The sequence below is a fragment of the Patella vulgata genome, chromosome 9, assembly GCF_932274485.2.
Source record: "Patella vulgata chromosome 9, xgPatVulg1.2, whole genome shotgun sequence".
NCBI classification, from domain to species: domain Eukaryota; kingdom Metazoa; phylum Mollusca; class Gastropoda; family Patellidae; genus Patella; species Patella vulgata.
In genome coordinates this window covers 1,339,448-1,362,289 of record NC_065887.2, presented here as the reverse complement: position 1 = coordinate 1,362,289, position 22,842 = coordinate 1,339,448, and the positions used below count along the sequence as shown (strand labels likewise).

General features: G+C 34.9%; 1 protein-coding gene across 3 annotated transcripts; it reads right to left on the bottom strand.

Annotated features, from left to right (window-relative positions):
• Window positions 1-351: 351 nt before the first annotated feature.
• LOC126807976 (serine/threonine-protein kinase max-2) lies at window positions 352-21,163 on the bottom strand. Of its 3 annotated transcripts, XM_050532982.2 has the most exons (12): window positions 21,049-21,157; window positions 15,980-16,091; window positions 15,500-15,598; window positions 14,268-14,349; window positions 13,912-14,001; window positions 13,274-13,400; window positions 11,859-11,993; window positions 11,171-11,514; window positions 9,865-10,003; window positions 8,651-8,803; window positions 4,359-7,957; window positions 352-3,674 (listed from the first exon to the last, which is right to left on the bottom strand). In XM_050532982.2, the coding sequence occupies exons 1-11, from the start codon at window positions 21,095-21,097 to the stop codon at window positions 7,674-7,676; spliced, it is 1,614 nt and encodes a 537-aa protein (XP_050388939.2). In that variant the 5' UTR covers window positions 21,098-21,157; the 3' UTR covers window positions 352-3,674; window positions 4,359-7,673. The 3 variants fall into 3 exon arrangements, with proteins under 3 accessions (XP_050388939.2, XP_050388941.2, XP_050388942.2); XM_050532984.2 differs by having other exon boundaries at window positions 13,274-14,001; window positions 21,049-21,163; XM_050532985.2 differs by having other exon boundaries at window positions 9,865-11,514.
• Window positions 21,164-22,842: the final 1,679 nt, after the last annotated feature.

Genomic DNA, 22,842 nt, shown 5'->3' with positions numbered 1-22,842 from the left:
GCCTGAAATGTTTTCTAAATTATCTTGCTAAGACCATAATCAACTCTCGATGTCATCAGATGCTCTTGATTTTCAACAGATTTAAACATGATTGGCAGTTAATGATTTAATAAAAAAAATGGATAATCAAGACTTTGTTTACTATTATAACAATGGTAGCAATGACAATAGAGATTCTGCTACAAACAGCCATAATGTCGCTCAAAATGAAGTAATTTTAATGAAATTTTCAACATATTCTCTTTTCATTATCTATTTTTTAACTGTTAAAGCAAGAACTGTAAGCTCTTTATCTAATCTTACGTAATGCATGATTAATAAACATGATTATAAACAAGTCAACAACAAGTCAACAAGTAAGAATTTATTATGCATAGAGAACAGATTTGCTTAAAGGACAAATTTGCATACAATAGTTCAATGGAAGAATATCATTAAATTGTAGTTGTGCGAAGTACAAACTGATGGATATTTAAACTTAAGTATAACAGTTACAATACAAATAGGCAGATATTTAAACTTAAGTATAACAGTTAAAGTACAAACTGATGGATATTTAAACTTAAGAATAACAGTTACAATACAAATAGGCAGATATTTAAACTTAAGTATAACAGTTACAATACAAATAGACGGATATTTAAACTTAAGTATAACAGTTATAATACAAATAGATGGATATTTAAACTTAAGTAATGACAAATAGGTGGATATTTAAACTTAAGTAACAGATAAAGTACAAATTACGTAATTACCGGTACCATATGTGACCTGTGCCGACAAAATGAGTCGGAATGTGCAAAGTCTTATAATGAGCTACAGACAAATCAATGTTGATCGAAATTGAGATTTTCACAATAACGTGTCTATAAATAAAAACTCAATTTGCCAGTGTGGGTCACATATAGCATATTCTAACTTAAGTACACAAAATTGTGTTTGCAAGGATTGAAAATTCCTCTCGTATAAAGATAATAAATAGTTTTAATGTATATCACATATTTGAATTATTAAATATGAATATTTACAATTATGAAGAATTAAATTTTAAAAAATCTAAAATAAAGAAATCTAAAATTGAGAAATCTAAAATAAAGAATTCTAAAATTGAGAAATCTAAAATAAAGAATTCTAAAATTGAGAGATATGGAAGACGAAAGTTGAGAGATATGAAATTGAGAGATTTAAAATTGAGAAATCTAAACAAATATATATATAGTGTAGAAATATTTCTTCTTGTTTTTAATTTTATTCTTTTTATAATAAATATATAAATCTAATTAAACTTTATATAAGTGCTCAATCTGTTGATCACCCATTACTCCAATTGGGACAAAAACATAATTTGGTGCTATAGGTTTGGGGGTGATAAGCTTCTCTTTGTATACTGTATATATATATATATATATACCAAAAATACTAAGTTTTGGATGGAAAAATCTGTATTTTAATTAGATTTACATATTTGTCAAGATCTTTCGGCCTTACAGCATCTTCAGGGCTATGTACAAAAGGCAATAACGTCGCTTATTTAAATAATAGTGCGACGTCAATAAGGGGACATAACTCCAGTATGCCCTAATCAAAGGGGTAATTGTATAATCAAAATAATGTTCATTTCAATCACCGGTTCACTTTAGGAGAATTTAGAAACTTTTAAATATATATATATTTACTAGAAAAAACCTTTTAAAAATCAAAAAGAGAAAATCCCACACTTAATTGGCTGGGGTCAGAAATGAAGGTTTTGATCTAATTCAATCTTTACAATATAAATATCTTTCTAGGTTTAATTTATAAGATTTTAAATAATTATTTTGTTTTCAACAAATGACAGTTCTTCATGTCAGAAACAAAGTACTCTTCCAAAACGAAATTTCACTGGCACGCAGAGGGTAGGGGAGACAATGCAGAGTGACAACCTTCGGCATCCATATCAGGAGGGCTTCCATTCAAAGAGTGAAATTGAAATGAATTCTTCTGAAATTCTAAATTAACGGTAGTGCTCTACTTAATTTGAATAAAGAGTTTATTTCTCAGTGCTATGATGCATACAATCCAGGTTTTAGCTCCAGGGTTTCACCTGACCTCTGCAAGCCAGAACGAAAATGAAGAGAACCTGCTCTTGACCAATCAGAGAAACTATTAAATATTTAAAATATACATACATGTTTGATCTAAAACTTTGATAATATAACAATATTTGCGTCTAAAAATTTGATAATATAACAATTTTTGCATCTAGAAATTTGATAATATAACAATATTTGATCTAAAAATTTGATAATATAACATTATTTGATCTAAAAATTTGATAATATAACAATTTTTGCGTCTAAAAATTTGATAATATAACAATTTTTGCATCTAAAAATTTGATAATTTGCATCTAAAAATTTGATAATATAACAATTTTTGCATCTAAAAATTTGATAATGTAACAATGTTTCCACATTTTGCATTTATTTCATTAAATCGCTCATTTGATGCTTAATATATTTGATAAAGCTACATTTGACTTACAAACTGAAAGCTCACAAAAAAATAAGCAAGTGATTAGTCGGCTCACAATAAAATAAGCAAGTGATTTGTTGGCTCACGATGAATAAAATAGATTAGTGGGCTCGCCATGAATAAAATAAGAAAGATACTATTAATTTTCAACCCGGTTGTCTGTTAGCACATAAACTATATTATATTCGGTATAGCGTATAAGTAAGGACTACTATACACTCTAAGTGAAAGGATTGTTAAATTTTAATCTGAATATGACTTTCTATTCATAGTTTGTAAGATATAATGGTTTAACAACAAATATATTTTTATCAGAAGTTTAAATCTATATTTCAATAAAGGAGTATGTATATCTAGGCTTTCAACTGTCTTTAGATATAGGTATATAGAGCAGGAGCCCAGGGGTCAACCTAGCTGAAAAGTGTACCAATTTTGTCATATATGGTATGAATCCATGTATATCTGGTATCACCAGAATGTAAGTCTGCTAGGTTTTTGACGGTGAGTGTGGCTGTGAGGGTTGTGATTCTGGGCGTGAATTCTTGGGCTAGATTAGCTCAAAAGTGTACCAGATATACTTGCATTCATACCATATAGGTGAAATCTGGTACACTTTTCAGCGAGGTTGAACCCCCTGTGCTCCTTGTCTAATATATAAAAACCATTTTTATCAGTCACAAGAATATGTACTGGGTGTCCATTTCTATTTTCTAAGTAAATCTAAAAGTTATCTAAAGAGTGTGAGACTTTACAATCAATGATTCTTATTGTATAGAAAATATAGCAACGTCAGGGAGTGTCGTTGTGTTCTAATCTAAAAAAGGACATTAAACAAATATCGGTTACCTAATCATCGTCATAGATTGTAGTTGGAATTAAACTTATTCGAATGTCATCATCGGAACCATATACTGGTTCTAGTCCACTTCCAGCAACATCTTCAGTTGCTTGTGGAATGTTATTAGATTCTGGTGGTGGCCTGTCCAAAGTGTGATTGGTAATTTCTCCATGAAGAGATTCAGCAGGAATTCTCACAGAGGCACTTGTAAGTATTTGGATTCCAGCATCAGCTCTTTGATTCTTTATTTTGTCATTTAATCTCTTGCAAATAATCTGGTGGCTTGTTTTAGCGATACTACTCGGTACAGTTTGTTGGTCAACTGATAAATAAAAACATTTTACTTAATGTCTTGATAATATTAACAGGCCCGAGTTGGTCTGACACTAACATCAATTATGCGGGACTAAATCTAAATTTGTGTCTGAAAATGTTTGTGACAGACCTGTTATTTCCATTCTTCATTACTTATGGCTGCCTTTAGTGCCACAAACTGCATGAGTCACAGAAATACAGCTTTCTTTAATGCAACAAATCGCATGAGTCACTAGAATACGGCTCCTTTTAGTGCAACAGGAATAGAGCTCTCTTTAGTGCAACAAAATGCGGTAGTCCCCTTAGTGCAACAAACCGCATGAGTCACGAGAATGCGGTTCCCTTTGGTGTAACAAACCTTTTGTATCATGGAAATACGGCTCCCTTTAGTATAACAGACCGCCTGAGTCCCAGGAATATGACTTCCTTTAGCGCAACAAATCGTTTGTATCCAGGGAATAGCCATAAACTATGTTTCATACTCGAGTGGTTCTAGTTGTTCTAGATAGCAGTAGTTTCAGGTGGTTTTCGAATTAAGCAACAATGTAATTGGGGTTGTGAATATTTACATGTATCAGGTGTTAAAAAGGTGGGTCATTTTCTTGGATTATTTTATTGGGTCTCCTCCCTTTATTTATGAATTCATACATTTCGTAATATGAAACGGTAAATATTTGTTTCACTTGCTCACCTGTAAAATGTTCTGCTCCATCTTGAGGGTTCAATTGTTGTTTGGAATGGTCAGTAATCTGTCTAGTGTTACTCAGATTTTGAAGGTTGTGGTCTGGCTGAGTGGCAGACTGACTTGTATGAGGCTTCTGCTGTATTGTTTCTTTCAGGTTTTGGATATTTAAACTTAAGTAACAGATAGAGTACAAATTACGTAATTACCGGTACCATATGTGACCTGTGCCGACAAAATGAGTCGGAATGTGCAAAGTCTTATAATGAGCTACAGACAAATCAATGTTGATCGAAATTGAGATTTTCACAATAATGTGTCTATAAATAAATACTCAATTTGCCAGTGTGGGTCACATATAGCGTATTCTAACTTAAGTACACAAAATTGTGTTTGCAAGGATTGAAAATTCCTCTCGTATAAAGATAATAAATAGTTTTAATGTATATCACATATTTGAATTATCAAATATGAATATTTACAATTATGAAGAATTAAATTTTAAAAAATCTAAAATAAAGAAATCTAAAATTGAGAAATCTAAAATAAAGAATTCTAAAATTGAGAGATATGGAAGACGAAAGTTGAGAGATATGAAATTGAGAGATTTAAAATTGAGAAATCTAAACAAATATATAGTGTAGAAATATTTCTTCTTGTTTTTAATTTTATTCTTTTTATAATAAATATATAAATCTAATTAAACTTTATATAAGTGCTCAATCTGTTGATCACCCATTACTCCAATTGGGACAAAAACATAATTTGGTGCTATAAGTTTTGGGGGTGATAAGCTTCTCTTTGTATACTGTATATATATATATATATATACCAAAAATACTAAGTTTTGGATGGAAAAATCTGTATTTTAATTAGATTTACATATTTGTCAAGATCTTTCGGCCTTACAGCATCTTCAGGGCTATGTACAAAAGACAATAACGTCGCTTATTTAAATAATAGTGCGACTTCAATAAGGGGACGTAACTCCAGTATGCCCTAATCAAAGGGGTAATTGTATAATCAAAATAATGTTCATTTCAATCACCGGTTCACTTTAGGAGAATTTAGAAACTTTTAAATATATATATATTTACTAGAAAAAACCTTTTAAAAATCAAAAAGAGAAAATCCCACACTTAATTGGCTGGGGTCAGAAATGAAGGTTTTGATCTAATTTAATCTTTACAATATAAATATCTTTCTAGGTTTAATTTATAAGATTTTAAATAATTATTTTGTTTTCAACAAATGACAGTTCTTCATGTCAGAAACAAAGTACTCTTCCAAAACGAAATTTCACTGGCACGCAGAGGGTAGGGGAGACAATGCAGAGTGACAACCTTCGGCATCCATATCAGGAGGGCTTCCATTCAAAGAGTGAAATTGAAATGAATTCTTCTGAAATTCTAAATTAACGGTAGTGCTCTACTTAATTTGAATAAAGAGTTTATTTCTCAGTGCTATGATGCATACAATCCAGGTTTTAGCTCCAGGGTTTCACCTGACCTCTGCAAGCCAGAACGAAAATGAAGAGAACCTGCTCTTGACCAATCAGAGAAACTATTAAATATTTAAAATATACATACATGTTTGATCTAAAACTTTGATAATATAACAATATTTGCGTCTAAAAATTTGATAATATAACAATTTTTGATATATAACAAATTTTGCATCTAAAAATTTGATAATATAACAATTTTTGCATCTAAAAATTTGATAATATAACAATTTTTGCATCTAAAAATTTGATAATATAACAATTTTTGCATCTAAAAATTTGATAATGTAACAATTTTTCCACATTTTGCATTTATTTCATTAAATCGCTCATTTGATGCTTAATATATTTGATAAAGCTACATTTGACTTACAAACTGAAAGCTCACAAAAAAATAAGCAAGTGATTAGTCGGCTCACAATAAAATAAGCAAGTGATTTGTTGGCTCACGATGAATAAAATAGATTAGAGGGCTCGCCATGAATAAAATAAGAAAGATACTATTAATTTTCAACCCGGTTGTCTGTTAGCACATAAACTATATTATATTCGGTATAGCGTATAAGTAAGGACTACTATACACTCTAAGTGAAAGGATTGTTAAATTTTAATCTGAATATGACTTTCTATTCATAGTTTGTAAGATATAATGGTTTAACAACAAATATATTTTTATCAGAAGTTTAAATCTATATTTCAATAAAGGAGTATGTATATCTAGGCTTTCAACTGTCTTTAGATACAGGTATATAGAGCAGGAGCCCAGGGGTCAACCTAGCTGAAAAGTGTACCAATTTTGTCATATATGGTATGAATCCATGTATATCTGGTATCACCAGAATGTAAGTCTGCTAGGTTTCTGACGGTGAGTGTGGCTGTGAGGGTTGTGATTCTGGGCGTGAATTCTTGGGCTAGATTAGCTCAAAAGTGTACCATATGACCTTACATCTTCAAGTATTACAAAAACACTCTGACATACATTTCTAGTGGTGGGGTACCCCTGACAGAGCTATGTAATTGCCAGACATTTGTAGTGGTGGAGTATCCCTGGCAAGAGTTATTGTATTTCCAGACCACATCTAGGCTAGATTAGCAGGCACTGTTCTCTTGGTACAAAAAATTAAAAACTAATACGTAGCACGTGTGAAAGATGTGATATACTCTGGTTACAGGAACATTTTTTTTTTGCCCAAAAATCAATTTCTTGCATCCGCAGTTTATCACCTCTTCCATATGTGCTAGGTATTAGTATTCTATGCATCCTGGCAAAACATTTAATTTTTTGGAACACGGGAACAGTACCCACTAATCTAGCCTAGTTGGGGGGTCGTGGCATTTTGGGCGCATCATTTAAGGGTAACCCACCGAACAAAGTGTCTGGCAGTAGTCATTCATGATTCCTATGGTGGTACTGAACAACTCCAAAGCTGTTTTAGGTGGTACAGATTTGAGCTAATCTAGCCCAAGAATTCACGCCCAGAATCACAACCCTCACAGCTACACCCACCATCAGAAACCTGGCAGACTTACATTCTGATGATACCAGATATACTTGCATTCATACCATATAGGTGAAATCTAGTACACTTTTCAGCGAGGTTGAACCCCCTGTGCTCCTTGTCTAATATATAAAAACCATTTTTATCAGTCACAAGAATATGTACTGGGTGTCTATTTCTATTTTCTAAGTAAATCTAAAAGTTATCTAAAGAGTGTGAGACTTTACAATCAATGATTCTTATTGTATAGAAAATATAGCAACGTCAGGGAGTGTCGTTGTGTTCTAATCTAAAAAAGGACATTAAACAAATATCGGTTACCTAATCATCGTCATAGATTGTAGTTGGAATTAAACTTATTCGAATGTCATCATCGGAACCATATACTGGTTCTAGTCCACTTCCAGCAACATTATCAGTTGCTTGTGGAATGTTATTAGATTCTGGTGGTGGCCTGTCCAAAGTGTGATTGGTCATTTCTCCATGAAGAGATTCAGCAGGAATTCTAGCATCAGCTCTTTGATTCTTTATTTTGTCATTTAATCCCTTGCAAATAATCTGGTGGCTTGTTTGAGCGATACTACTCGGTACAGTTTGTTGGTCAACTGATAAATAAAAACATTTTACTTAATGTCTTGATAATATTAACAGGCCTGAGTTGGTCTGACACTAACATCAATTATGCCTGACTAAATCTAAATTTGTGTCTGAAAATGTTTGTGACAGACCTGTTATTTCCATTCTTCATTACTTATGGCTGCCTTTAGTGCCACAAACTGCATGAGTCACAGAAATACAGCTTTCTTTAATGCAACAAATCGCATGAGTCACTAGAATACGGCTCCTTTTAGTGCAACAGGAATAGAGCTCTCTTTAGTGCAACAAAATGCATGAGTCGCGGTAGTCCCCTTAGTGCAACAAATCGCATGAGTCACGAGAATGCGGTTCCCTTTGGTGTAACAAACCTTTTGTATCATGGAAATACGGCTCCCTTTAGTATAACAGACTGCCTGAGTCCCAGGAATATGACTTCCTTTAGCGCAACAAATCGTTTGTATCCAGGGAATAGCCATAAACTATGTTTCATACTCGAGTGGTTCTAGTTGTTCTAGATAGCAGTAGTTTCAGGTGGTTTTCGAATTAAGCAACAATGTAATTGGGGTTGTGAATATTTACATGTATCAGGTGTTAAAAAGGTGGGTCATTTTCTTGGATTATTTTATTGGATCTCCTCCCTTTATTTATGAATTCATACATTTCGTAATATGAAACGGTAAATATTTGTTTCACTTGCTCACCTGTAAAATGTTCTGCTCCATCTTGAGGGTTCAATTGTTGTTTGGAATGGTCAGTAATCTGTCTAGTGTTACTCAGATTTTGAAGGTTGTGGTCTGGCTGAGTGCCTTCTATTGCTACAGGTTTGTTGCCCATTGCTCTAATTTTCTCCATTTCTGCATAATAAATTAATATTTATTTCCATATTCATCTGTGTGATGGTGAAAAGAGAGAGAGAGAGAGAGAGAGAGAGAGGGGGGGTTTAACGGTGGGAGGAAACCGGAGGACCCGGAGAAAACCCACAAAGTTGGACATAATTGTAAAAGGAAACATTTTCTTCTGGTAATTAAAATATGAAAGCAAAGTATTTCTAGCTTCAGAATTACTTGGAAAGATAGATTTAACTTTAAACAATTCCAACAACTGGCAACAATTTTGTTCAAGTAAAATATTTTGCAAAATAGTTCAAAGGTTATTGAGAAATCTCTAAAAAAGGTGGTGAAAAGGCCTTTTTACCTCAAGGCAAGAAAATAAGCATATTTTTTTTTTTCTTCTACATTCATCAAAATAATATTGGATAAAAAATGTACGAAGTATTGTGGCTGTTTTCACCTCATTCCACTCCTATACATGTATTCTTCTAAATGAGCCGAACTCTTGTCTCAGAGCTTCTGATGGAACACAGAACATCCTGGTTAGTGGACGAACTTCTTACTCGCTGAATCACCACAGCTCCCCCTAATGTTTAGAACCCTTGCATGTATTACAATATACTACACTGTAACCCAGGTATCATTTAATCTTGTGTATTTATCACTCATTTCTTTCACATTTATTCAATATCAAATCTTTGTAAAAATCATTTAAAATCATCAATAATCTTCTAATTTGTACTTGTGTCCAGTTTAAAGCTAACCATTCAATATTGACAATGAGTGTCTAATTTACAAGTATTTAATTTCCTGACCACTGTTAAAAAATAAACAACCTAATTGATTATTGATGTATAATGATTAATGTTTGGACAGTGGTCAGGAAATTAAATACTTGTAAATTGGACACTCATTATCAAAATTAAAATCGGTCAGCTTTAAACTGGACACAAGTACAAATTAGATGATTTGGGGTGATTTTAAACAATTTTTACGAATTTTCAAACAAGGATTGATAATGAATGAATGTGAAAGAAATTTGTGCTAGATAAAATGATACCTGGGTTTCAGTGTTAAGTTCTCACCACGTAAGAGTACAATTACATCTGAAACATCGCATCTTTCTGATGCATCTCCTTCAAGACACTTATCTACAACTTTTTTCCAATCCTGTGGCATGTCATCGGGTCTGCATTTTTTCATGAACCCTGGATCCTTAGCTATCTGTAAAATAGCATGTATTTTTTTTGTATCATACGATCTCTTGGGTTTTGACCTATGCATACTTAGGTCACACTTTATTGGTAATTTTTCACATAAGAAAAAACATGTTTTTAATGATTGTTTATCACACTGTACATTCTGTGTTCTCGCAGCCACGGTGGCTGGGACGCTGGCTCGCTAGCCTGGAGATCGCGAGTTCGATCCCTGCATTAGCCGAGAAAGTTCATCAGGATTTTCCGACATGGTTACCCCCCTTGTCACTGGTGCAGGACGGAAGGCCAGAAGGTCAGACAAGGACAGCTGTCTAGTCGTTCGGATGGGACGGAAAACTGAGGTCCAGTGTATACATTGGCGTGCACGTAAACGATTAGTTGGCAATTGGAATTCGATATAAGAGTAGGCCGTAGTGGTGCTGTCTGGACAAAATTTCCCTCATAGCACACTGTATGGCGTATGCCCGTCTTCATTAGCCGAGTCATTTCATTTCTACAGAAGTTATTATTCACACATGGTTTGGGGATACCGAGGATGGGTCAGTACAGAAGTTATTATTCACACATGGTTTGGGGATACCGAGGATGGGGTCAGTACAGAATTAAATGTTCACGCGCAGTTGAATTCGATATAAGAGTAGGCCATAGTGCCGTTGCCCAGGCAACATTTCCCCCATAGCACACTGCATTAGCCCAGTATAGGAGCAGAACAGTAGGACGTTAAACCCTATTTCATTTTATTTCCTTTCATTTCATTCTGTGTTCTATCAGGTTTAGTCAATGATGATTTATTCATATTTAACTGATCATATGTATTGTACAAAATTACATGGGGGGTTGGATGGCCGAATGGTTAGCGCCGTCAACTGGCGTGGGTTCGAATCCCTGGTTGTACGTGACAAGGAGTAGGGTTGCCTGTCCAACCTCGTGGGTTTTCTACAGGTCTTCCGGTTTCCTCCCACTGCTAAAGACCTGTACGTGCAAGCGAATGATTGAAATAAAATCAACCATATGTTAGTCCCGGAAATGACCTAGTTTGTGTCGAGTGGTCATTAAACTCTCTCTCTCTCTCTCTCTCTCTCTCTCTCTCTCTCACACACACACACCCACACACACAAAATTACAAATCACAAACCAAATCAATTGTAAAATTTGGCAGAAAGATATACTTTACCCCCTGAATAAATTGTCTGTTGCTATCATAAGTTTCATCTGTAGTTAAGTACTCAGGTTCTAAAAGTTTTTTTTTTTTTAAAAACAGGCATATCATCAGGCCAGCAGCATAAGTATCAGACTTATTAGTAATTTGTACATCTTTGTATCGGGGCTTACAACCAAACTTTTTGTCATCGGCATTGACAATCTGTTGACACAGCTCGGGACTAAAATATTCTGGAGAACAGTCAGTTGATCTATAATCTATTTCCAGCTTGTTGGTGTTGGAATCCTGTAAGTTGGTGCAGAAATCAAAACCAACCAAACACAGTTTCCCATTGCCATCCAGGCAAATATTTCTTGCTGAAATTTTAAAAACAATTTCATATATAGGCCTACATTAAATATTAATTTGTAAATGTGGGTGTAGGACACAATAATTTCAGTGGGAGAGAGAGAGGGTTTAACATCCACTGACACATACTTTTCTATTTTTTGCTGGTGCGTAGAGGAAACTGAAGTACCCGGAGAAAACGCACAAGGTTGGACAGGCGAACCTGCTCCTTGCCACGTACATGTGTGTGATCGAAACCATGAAAGTTGACTCAATGAAAGATTTATAATGTCAACTGCACGCTGTAGACCATTCAACCACCCAAATCAATGACAATAATATAAAAACACATTAAAGTGGAGTGGTCACTTACGTTGGATGTTCCGATGTATAAATCCCTTGCGGTGAATAAATTCTAAGACAGAAAATAAATTTCTGATAAGATTTATGAGGAATTGGTCTTCAAATGTTTCTTTTCTGACACATATTCTCTCATATATACTCAGTCCTGAAATAAAACATCAAACATTTTATTTCATTATTAAAGGGCCAATCCCGATTATATTTTGGTTAATAAAATTGCTTAATTTTGTGTTAAAAGCCCTTAAAATCCTCAACCTTAGGGCCGAGCAACTAACTCAATATATGTGATATGTTTTCAAACAACTTAAACCAGTCTTCATCTGGAATTAGAGACTGGTAGCTCAAGCTGTATTATACGGTGTCTGGACTGTATAATGAATATAACATGTACAGCTCGTGGTTCATGCACTGTATAGATCTCTACAGGAACGGCGATAGATTATCAGATCACCCGACGAAAAAACTGACCAGATAAGCGGCTGTGAATTTCACGTCCAAAAGAATACCACAGTTGCAATCCAAGTTTAGGATTATTGTTGTAGATTATTACCACGTCAGATTAAACCGATGCAAGGATTATTCATCCTATCTGATTATTATATATTTTTAAATCGCTTGTTGTGTAGATTTGTCTGATCAAGGTATTGGGTGGATCTTGAATCTGTAATCGATAATTGGATTTGGGCCTCTGGCAAATTGGACCCTATGCAAATTTGGGCCTCAGGAGAAATGAGATGGACGAAATGACCAACTGGCCAATACCCACACACACAAATACATACACACAGACGTTTTTGATTTTTTTGACACCTGGCAAATGGGGCCACAGACAAAGTGTGATAGACAAACATACATAGATACGGTGAATTTGGGCCCCGGGACAATTTTTGGTCCCTGGAGAATTTGAGCCCCTGGTGAATTTGGGATCCGGATAAATTTGGGCCCGGCGAAATGGGGCCCCTGGTGAATTTGGGTACCATGGGAATTTGGACCATGTGCGAATTTTAGGCCCTGGGTGAAATTTGGGCCCTTAGGGAATTTGACACTGTTCGAATTTAGGCCCCGGGCGTAGCCAGATATCCTGCTGGTATAATTAATAAATAATTCTATTTACATAACATTACACATTTTCACACCTGACGAATCAAGGATGCGTCAAAAGCACACATTATGAAGGTTTAAAATGAGTTAAAGTCACCAATTCTGGTTTGGCCAGTTTGTGTTACTACATCCGATGTAAACAATGTACGTGTTATCGTGTTAATGACGCCAAGTGATGTGAGTTCACGCATAGATCTATACTGCACATGAGCTTGAAGGTCTGTCATCTTGTCCAGAGTTAAAATGAAGCTTTCATCGCTGTGATAAAGATTGCCTGACCCCCTCGAAAACCCCCTGGAAATATTGTATTGTTTAAAAACTTACCACAATAGCAGGGAGAAAGTTTAAGAGATTTACTATCCATATATATCTGACATATCTTGACAATATTTGGATGGAAAAGTTTAAAAAGTAGTTGCACCTTATAAAAAAATGTCATCCAATCTGACTTCTGAAACAAAATAAACAAAACATACGCCCACAGCAGCTAAATTGTCCGGACAGTCAACAAGAATATCACATATTTTTACTTTTTTCGGTAATGAAACATTCATAATACACTAAAATCTGATTAAGAGTAACAACTCATTAAGTAATTATCAGAAAATCGTTAGAATTTGTTTGTCTCTTAGTTTTGTCCCATGCTAATCTTTAGTATACGAAACATTTAATATCATGGATTAAGTTGTTCAAGTTATCAAAATTCATTGAAAATCGATATACTTGTTCGTCTCATAACCTTAAATTCTGTGTATCACTCTAAAGTCAATCAGGTATTAACTATAGCCTCTAGAGTGCCCACAAGAAAATAAATAGGCTTGTTCATCTCATGAAGATTTATAGAGAATATGGTATAGCCTTTCTTGAAATTGTATCCTTATAAATACACTCAATGATAGAACTTCCGATCCAAAAACCTTTCTCACATTAGATCACTCAACCTCGGGATGCTGTATACTTACATATCTGGGGTTTGTGTCATCAATTGTCTGGTATGACTCCTGGTTTTCACTGTCACCTGCACAAAAGGTCTCTTCTTGATGAACATGTTTCTACAATATACAATTAAAATAGAAATAAATAAGAATTTATTATACTATGAGAACCATACAGATGATATATATAAGATAAGTTTAAATATCTGACCTCCATGCCGGCGGTGATCTACCCAAACTCCTCACCCCATACCCAATCAAGTCTATTTATACCTTCCCATATGCATGCAAGCTTACTGTCTATTTATAGTCAGTCACAGAGTAAATCAACAATACCGTAATATTTCAAACAATTTAATTTAACATTCAGTTCTTATACCTACTAGATTAAAAGTGACCTGTTTGTTTTCATCCAAATTGCCATCAGCTGTCTCAATCATGTCTAGTGTCATTTCAGGTGTCAACCTGCAACAGAATAAAAACAAAAAATTGTCAATATGCTAGAAACAATTAGTAAGCTACATGCTGGCAACAGCAGAAACATCCACAAACAGAAATGAAATGTGGTTTAACATCCTACTGTTCTACCCTGACTGGGCTAATGAAGACGGGCATAAGCTATGAGGAAAATTGTCCCCAGACAGCGGAGCTACAGCCTACTCTGATGATATCAAAGTCTATCTGCCAAGGGATCTTTAACGTGCTGCACCACTGACAATCAGAAACCATACTGGAAATCCAACGGAACCTCCAGGATTCAACTACCATCCACTAACAGCTTTAAGGAGCATCATGGCTGCAGAATGTTGTGACATGTAGCTTGACTAATATGTTTAATATATGACATCCACAGCTCTCAAGAAGCTGATGGAAATATCTCCATTAGACAGATTTTTAACTGTGTGTCAGTAACAAAACGTCAGAAGTAATATGTTGATGAGATGTTTAACTTCAGTTTTGCCAATCCAGTCTGATAGTTATTTCAATATGTTAGTCAAAAAAAAAGATAAGTTGCCAGGCAACAAAACATGTGCCTACAGAAGCTAAATCGTCCGGGCAGTCAACAAGAGTTGTCGCATATTTTTACTTTTGTCCGTAATGGAACATTTATGATACACTAAAATCTGATTAAGAGTAACAACTTATTAAGTAATTATCAGAAAATCATTTGGATTTGTTTGGTGGCCCATGCTAACATTTAGTATACAAAACATTTAATATCATGGATTCAGCTGTTCAAGTTATCAAAAATCATTGAAAATCAATGTTCTTATTCGTCTCAAGACCTTAAACTCTGTGTTTCAATCTAAAGTCAATTGAAATGATTATATATAGGCATAAACACTGTGTATAAATTTAAAGTCAATCGGATATTAACTTTAACCTGTAGAGCATCCACAAGATTTTTCAAAGGGCCATAACTCTGGTAGTAATTATCAGAAATCATTGACAATCAATAGGATTCTTCGTCTTATGACCTTAAACACTGTGTATAAATTCAAAGTCAATAGGATATCAACTTTAGCCTCTTGCTTGTGGATGCCGGCTGGCCGGACGGACGGGGATTACCACAATATACAACCACATTTCAATGTGGGCGTACAAAACGACCTACCCACTTATTATGTTGGATTTTTTTGTTCTCTGATTCGATACTCTCATTTCATAGGTATGTAGTTCTACACCTTGATAATCTTTGTTTGGTGACATCCCACTGTAAATAATAAGACCAATTTCATATTGTGAATTTAAATCTGAATTACGGTGAAAGGGAGGTTACTAAATAGTATCTTGAGCGCTTGACTTAGTGTCTTGATGGCCCAATTTTTTTTTTATTTTGCGTGTTCTAAATAAGCCATCTACTGTAATGATGAACAGGGTGTAAATTTGTTCACTGTATGATAGCAAAATAAGTGGTATAAAGTTCTCAAGGGTTTAAGATAAATTTGGGTAGCTGAATGGTTTAATGCAAGCGTGTTAGACCATAAGGTCTGTTATTGAGTCTAGTGATGGGGTTTTGATTCCCTGCTTGCACCTGACAGGAGTATGTTCCTCTGGTTCTCTCTCTCTCTCTCCCTCCCTCTCTCTCTCTCACCTGAGTTGCTTCTTCCGATCACTGATACTAATACCAGAATATCGTTGAACTGGTGACTTTCCATGACTTCTATTTCTCTTGGAAAGTTCAGTTTCATGATTAACAGCATTTCCTGCAACAGATCACCATATTATACAGACCCAAATCATTATGGATTATGGAAATGAAATGGGGTTTAATTTCCTATTCCGAAAGGGCTAATGAATATACAGGTCAGTATTGTATAAAATTACTGCTTATTACTGAGCGACGTTTCGACATGCTTGATAATGACTAGAGAATCCTAGTAGAAACGTCACTCAGTAATAAACAGTATAATTACTAAAGGACATTGAAACATTTTGGGCTAATGAAAATGGGCAGGGTAATTTTAAGGGCATGCCAATGTGTACACAGGACCTCGTTTTTTTGTTCCATCCGAACAACTTTACGCTGTGCCTTGCCAGATTCTCCATCCTGCACCAATGACAAGTGGGGAACCACACCGGAAGGTATTTTGTTCCAAAGTAACAATGCATAAAATAATAAAGATAGCTAATCATTAAAATCTGTTTCAATTGTTCGTCACATGACCTTAAACACTGTGTATAAATTTATAGTCAATAAAATAAAACCAAGTACGAACAATCCAAACCATTAGACAAAATTCGATGTCCTAAAAAAACGGTATAGGCAAAATAGTGTGATAAAGCAAAATAGTGTAATCAGCATATGGACTGTTCACCGTGTACAAAATACACGACAAACAGTGGTAACAGGTGTCCGGAAGAGTAAGCTTACCCTGCCTGGCGCCACACCTGCCATAGCTGCATCCAAACTATTAGGCGAAATCTCGGTAAAATAGCGTGATTGGCCAATGGACTATCGGTATGCAAAATGCACGTGATGAACACTGTTAACGATGTAGTAGACAGACATTATCAGGGAGATAGTATACGTGTCAATTAAATATATCTAGAATAATAGCCGAGAGAGACATGTTATATTTACCAATCAAGTCAATATGACGGCCATAAAACTTTTTAACGGTTTTAATAAGTTTAGTTCGCAAGTATCCCTGTAGTTGAAGCTTAGATGACAAATGCCTCGATCTAGTTATAAAATCAGAATAAAATGAACAAGCTCTCGCGTAACGAATTAGTTGAGACACAAACACTCCATAAGCTGGTGATATCGGAATGTTACTACTAATAAATGGAAAGTTAACAATCGGAAATTCAAAGTCATCACGTTTATCGTACAATTTAACACTAAGTTTATGGCAATTGTCAAAATTGAGATGCAAATCCAAGTAGGAAGCGTAATTGTCACCGTCAGTAGTGTTTTTAATTTCGCGCTCATCAGGATATATGAATTCTACATATTAACTTTAGCCTCTAGAGCATACACAAGATTTTTCAAAGTGATCAAGGGCAGTAATTATCGAAAATCAATAGGCTTCTTCGTCTCATGACCTTAAATACTGTGTATCAATTCAAAATCAATTGGATATTAAGTTTAGCCTCTAGTCTAGAGTGTCGACAAGATATTTCAAAGTGATTAAGTGCCATAACTCTGAAATAAGCTGAAATAAGGAACCGGTTAGAACAAGTCCTTTATTTGGTTCATTTAATGTTTTAATGATATTCTTAATATATGTCTGGCACTAATCCATAAATTCCAAGTCTGATCATTTCTAGACCAACCCATAGAATTTCAAACCAGCGGCTGCCAGGCAGGATACGCCCACATTTTTGAGAGATGGATAGAGAACAAGCTCAAAAGAAAATGATTTTTCCTACAATCAAGGGCCATAATTCATGAAGTTACAATTCGATATGCGCAAATATCGAAAGGAACCAAGATCAACATGCATTTCAAGTTTCATCAAAATCGAATTAAAATTGTAACCTCTACAGGGTCCACAACCTTGATATACCATATTTTTACACCTTTCGTGTACAAGCGGCGGCCACTTTGTCCAGCAGTTTTGGTTTGATTTTCAGGAAATTTGAACTCAACCTTTATTATGGTGTTACAGTGATATATTCAAACGATTTTTAAAATCAGATAATAAGTGTGACCTTCAGAGGGACCACAAGCTAAAAGAGGCGATTTTACATATAATCAGGGGCCATAATTTATGAAGTTACGATCCGATATGCGACAATATCGACAGGAACCAAGATCTTTAGGTTATAAACATGCATTTCAAGTTTCATCAAAATCGAATTAAAATTGCGACCTCTACAGGGTCCACAACCTTGACATATACCATATTTTTACACTATTCGCATACAAGCGTCAGCCATTTTGTCCGGCAATTTTGGTCCGATTTTCACGAAATTCTAACTCAACCTTCATTACGGTGTAACGGTGATATATTCAAACGTTTTTTTTAAATCGGATAATAATTGTGACCTTCAGAGGGACCACAAGCTAAAAAAGGCGATTTTGCGTACAATCTGGGGCCATAATTCAGGAAGTTACGATCCAATTTGCGACAATATCGAAAGGAACCAAGATCTTTAGGTTATAAACATGCTTTTCAGGTTTCATCAAAATTGAATTAAAATTGTGACCCATACAGGGTCCACAACCTTGATTTACCCTATTTTTACACTATTCGCGTACAAACGGCGGCCATTTTGTCCGGCAATTTTGGTCCGATTTTCCCCAAATTTGAACTGAACCTTCCTTAGGGTGTAACGGTGATATAATAATACGTTTTTTTTAAATCGGATAAAAATTATGACCTATATAGGGTCCACAAGCTAAAAACACGATTTTTCGTATAATCAGGGGCCATAATTCAGGAAGTTACAATCAGATATGCGACAATATCGAAAGGAACCAAGATCTTTAGGTTACAAACATGCATTTCAAGTTTCATCAAAATCAAATTAAAATTGTGACCCATAAAGGGTCCACAACCTTGATTTACCCTATTTTTACACTATTTGTGTACAAACGGCGGCCATTTTGTCCGGCGATTTTCCCCAAATGCGAACTCAACCTTCCTTAGGGTGTAACGGTGATATAATAATACGTTTTTTTAAATTGGATAAAAATTATGACCTATATATGGTCCACAAGCTAAAAACCCGATTTTTCGTATAATCAGGGGCCATAATTCAGGAAGTTACGATCCGATATGCGACAATATCGAAAGGAACCAAGATCTTTAGTTTATAAACATGCATTTCAAGTTTCATCAAAATTAAATTAAAATTGTGACCCATACAGGGTCCACAACCTTGATTTACCACATTTTTACACTATTCGCGTACAAATGGCGGCCATTTTGTCCGGCAATTTTGGTCTGATTTTCACCTTTCAACCTTCCTAAGGGTGTAATGGTGATATAATAATACGTTTTTTTAAATCAGATAAAAATTATGACCTCTATAGGGTCCACAAGCTAAAAACGCGATTTTTCGTACAATCAGGGGCCATAATTCAGGAAGTTACAGTCCGATATGCACGAATATCGAAAGGAACTGAGATCTTTGGGTTATAAACTTACATGTCAAGTTTCAACAAAATCGGATAAAAATTGTGACCTCTATAGGGTCCACAAGCTAAAAACATGATTTTTCGTACAAACAGGGGCCATAATCCATGAAGTTTCGATCCGATACATGCCAATATCGAAAGCAGCCGAGATCTTTTGGGGATAATACCCTCACCAGGACATATTACCCACACCAGGACATATTGTAGCAAAGCAGAATTTTAATATGTTTATAGGTTTTATTATGTCAAGTAATATAGTGTATTGAGTGAGTGCACCTTTAAACTAACAAACTGACACTAATTTTAATTGCAACTGGCCTATAATAACATCTCTCCTTTAACTTGGCTTGTTAACCTGTACTGTTTTCTTAGAGCCCAAATCTTGGGGTGAGTACAATTCTACTCCCTTGGTTACAACCAAGTTCTCTTTTTATCTAAACCTCACTTTGTACATCAGACATTAGATAGATTTCGAAGTGTAAGGACAATTTGATATCTTCAATCAAATTGTTTAACTTTATTTTCCAAATCTAGTTAAGTTATTTTCAGAGAATTGTTCCAGTTATACTACTTCAGTATTACAGGTATGTGTGCTAATTCTCTTATTTTGGGTAATTGGAGTTTAGATGGAGCGGATGTAGGAATGATAGAAATTGTAATATTAAGCAGCCATTTTATTTAAATAGATAGAAAATAACATGTAAAGATCATTAGTTTTTCATATATACATATATATAGTAGATTATAAGGTACCGTTTTGAAAGTATATTGTATGTATAATCAGAATAATGTTATTTTCCAGAATATAGTTATCTGAAGATTTTGTTCACCATCTTGATAGTCTTATTTAAAAAACCCTTCTTTGGGAATGGTGTCAACTACTTATATTATATTTAGTATAAACTTAAGGCCTGTTTAAAATGTTTAATTTAATTAGTGATGTATTTTAGTGTATAAATTATTGATATATTTCATTGAGTACCAATATGCATGCCTTACTATTATTTTATTGTACTGAACTGTTACTGTGATATGTATATTAATTTTAACTTATATATATTTCAGGGTTTTTTAATAAAGGTTTAAAAACTAACCACCTTAGTTTTTGTTGAGAATTTACACCACCCGGTTACATTATTACCCACATCAGGACATAATACCCTCAACAGGACATAATGCCCACACCAGGACCTATTACCTACACCAGGACATAACACCCTCAACAGGACATAATACCCACACCAGGACCTATTACCTACACCAGGACATAATACCCTCACCAGGACATAATACCCACACCAGGACCTATTACCTACACCAGGACATAATACCCTCACCAGGACATAATACCCACACCAGGACCTATTACCTACACCAGGACATAATACCCTCACCAGGACATAATACCCACACCAGGACCTATTACCTACACCAGGACATAATACCCACACCAGGACCTATTACCTACACCAGGACCTATTACCTACACCAGGACATAATACCCACACCAGGACCTATTACCTACACCAGGACATAATACATGTACCTACATATTCTATTGTTACACATCATACCTGTATCTGCTGAAATTGGCCGTTGGATTACTTCACTTACTACTTGCATTGAATCAATTAATCCAACTGCACTTTCTTGAATGGGAGCCCTTTCTTCAGTGGGACTCCTTTCTTGAGTGGGAATCCTTTCTTGCGTTGGAGCCTTCTGAGCCATTATCACTGTATCCAAACCCTTAATTCTGTCAAATCTGAAACATAAAACTTACAGTCTAACAGGGCAGGATTCAGGAATTTCAGCAAATGTTTCAAAAGCAACACTTTAGAAGAGTTTTCTGACCTAAATTGCACCTTAGCAGGGTGGATAGAGTTTATTTAAAACTATATTTTTCTATTATTAAATTTGCATTATATTGATTTTCTAGTTCTAAAATACCTACTGTAGATCATTCAACTACAAATGCTAACAAGATCTGCAAAGCAGATATGAAAGCTTTCATATTCAGTCACTTCCTGTCACATGGGTTATATAAAGAATCTCAACAAGAAAAAATAATCATAAAAATTGGTCAAAATCTCGAGAAGTTAATGCGATTTTTCACTCGTAAACAACTTTGTCGGCATGAAAAATGTCAAAGGCAAAATTCGAAATGGTGACATTTTCAAATACCAAAAACACAACCCTGATCCCCTCTATCCAAAAATGTATTCATTTCGGTAATAGGAGACGTATTCTTTAAAGTACGGCCTATTATGTTCATCTTAACGTGCGTTAACGTGGGTTTTTAACCTTTTCTCATATTCAGTTCAAAATTGTGACCCTCACTTGAACGAAATCAAAATTCTGATCCGATAGATTTTTAGGCTTTCCTTCAAGGATTCAGAAAATGTAACTCCCATGTCTGTAAGTAAAATATTGCATTGTCAGTTTTTTCTTTCAAAAAAATCGATGATTTCGGATTTCGTAAAACGTTTTGAAAATATATTTAATCAAAAGCTGCCACCCATTTTTGGGGGGGTAGGTCAAAGTTTTAGAAAGATCCTATGGTTAGATTCTGAGAAATACGATTTGCAGAAAGGACACAACAAAATAAAGATGATATATACATTACATATTATTCGTTATGTTCTGATATCTGCCCTATATTTTGTACATTTTGTACTGACTTGCCCAATGGCCTACTCTCGTCAATATTTTGTAAATACTCAGCCAACCATGAAACCAACATAACCACATCTTGGCCCCACCTCTATGAATCAAGAACATCAAAATCCATACACCTGTACTAAGTGAGCTAAAGTGAAATTCATACACCTGTACCAAGTGAGCTAAAGTGAAATTCATACACCTGTACCAAGTGAGCTAAAGTGAAATTCATACACCTGTACCAAGTGAGCTAAAGTGAAATCCATACACCTGTACCAATGACCCAAATCAATAAGATGTATATAAAACTTGCTACACCACAGCACAGGGTGGGGGTGGGGGTGGGGTGTAGGGTGGCCAAATGGTTAGCGCATGCACGCTGTATCGTACAGTTTGTCATTGAGTCAAGTGATGTGGTTTTGATTTCCTGGTTGTACATGACAAGGAGTAGCTAGGATCGCCTGTCCAACCTCATGGGTTTTCTCCAGGTCCTTAGGTTTCCTCCCTCTGCTAAAGACCCCTAAGCGCAAGCAAATTATTGAAAAGATATTAAACCCTATGTTAGTGTCAAGTTGGGGTTAAACTCCATTTCTCTCCCCCTCTCTCTCTCTCTCCACAGAATAGAATAATCTACATGTCCCTAAATATACGATCAATTTAGGCTATATATATTGATCATACTGCGTTTATATGGACATCATGTGTTAATG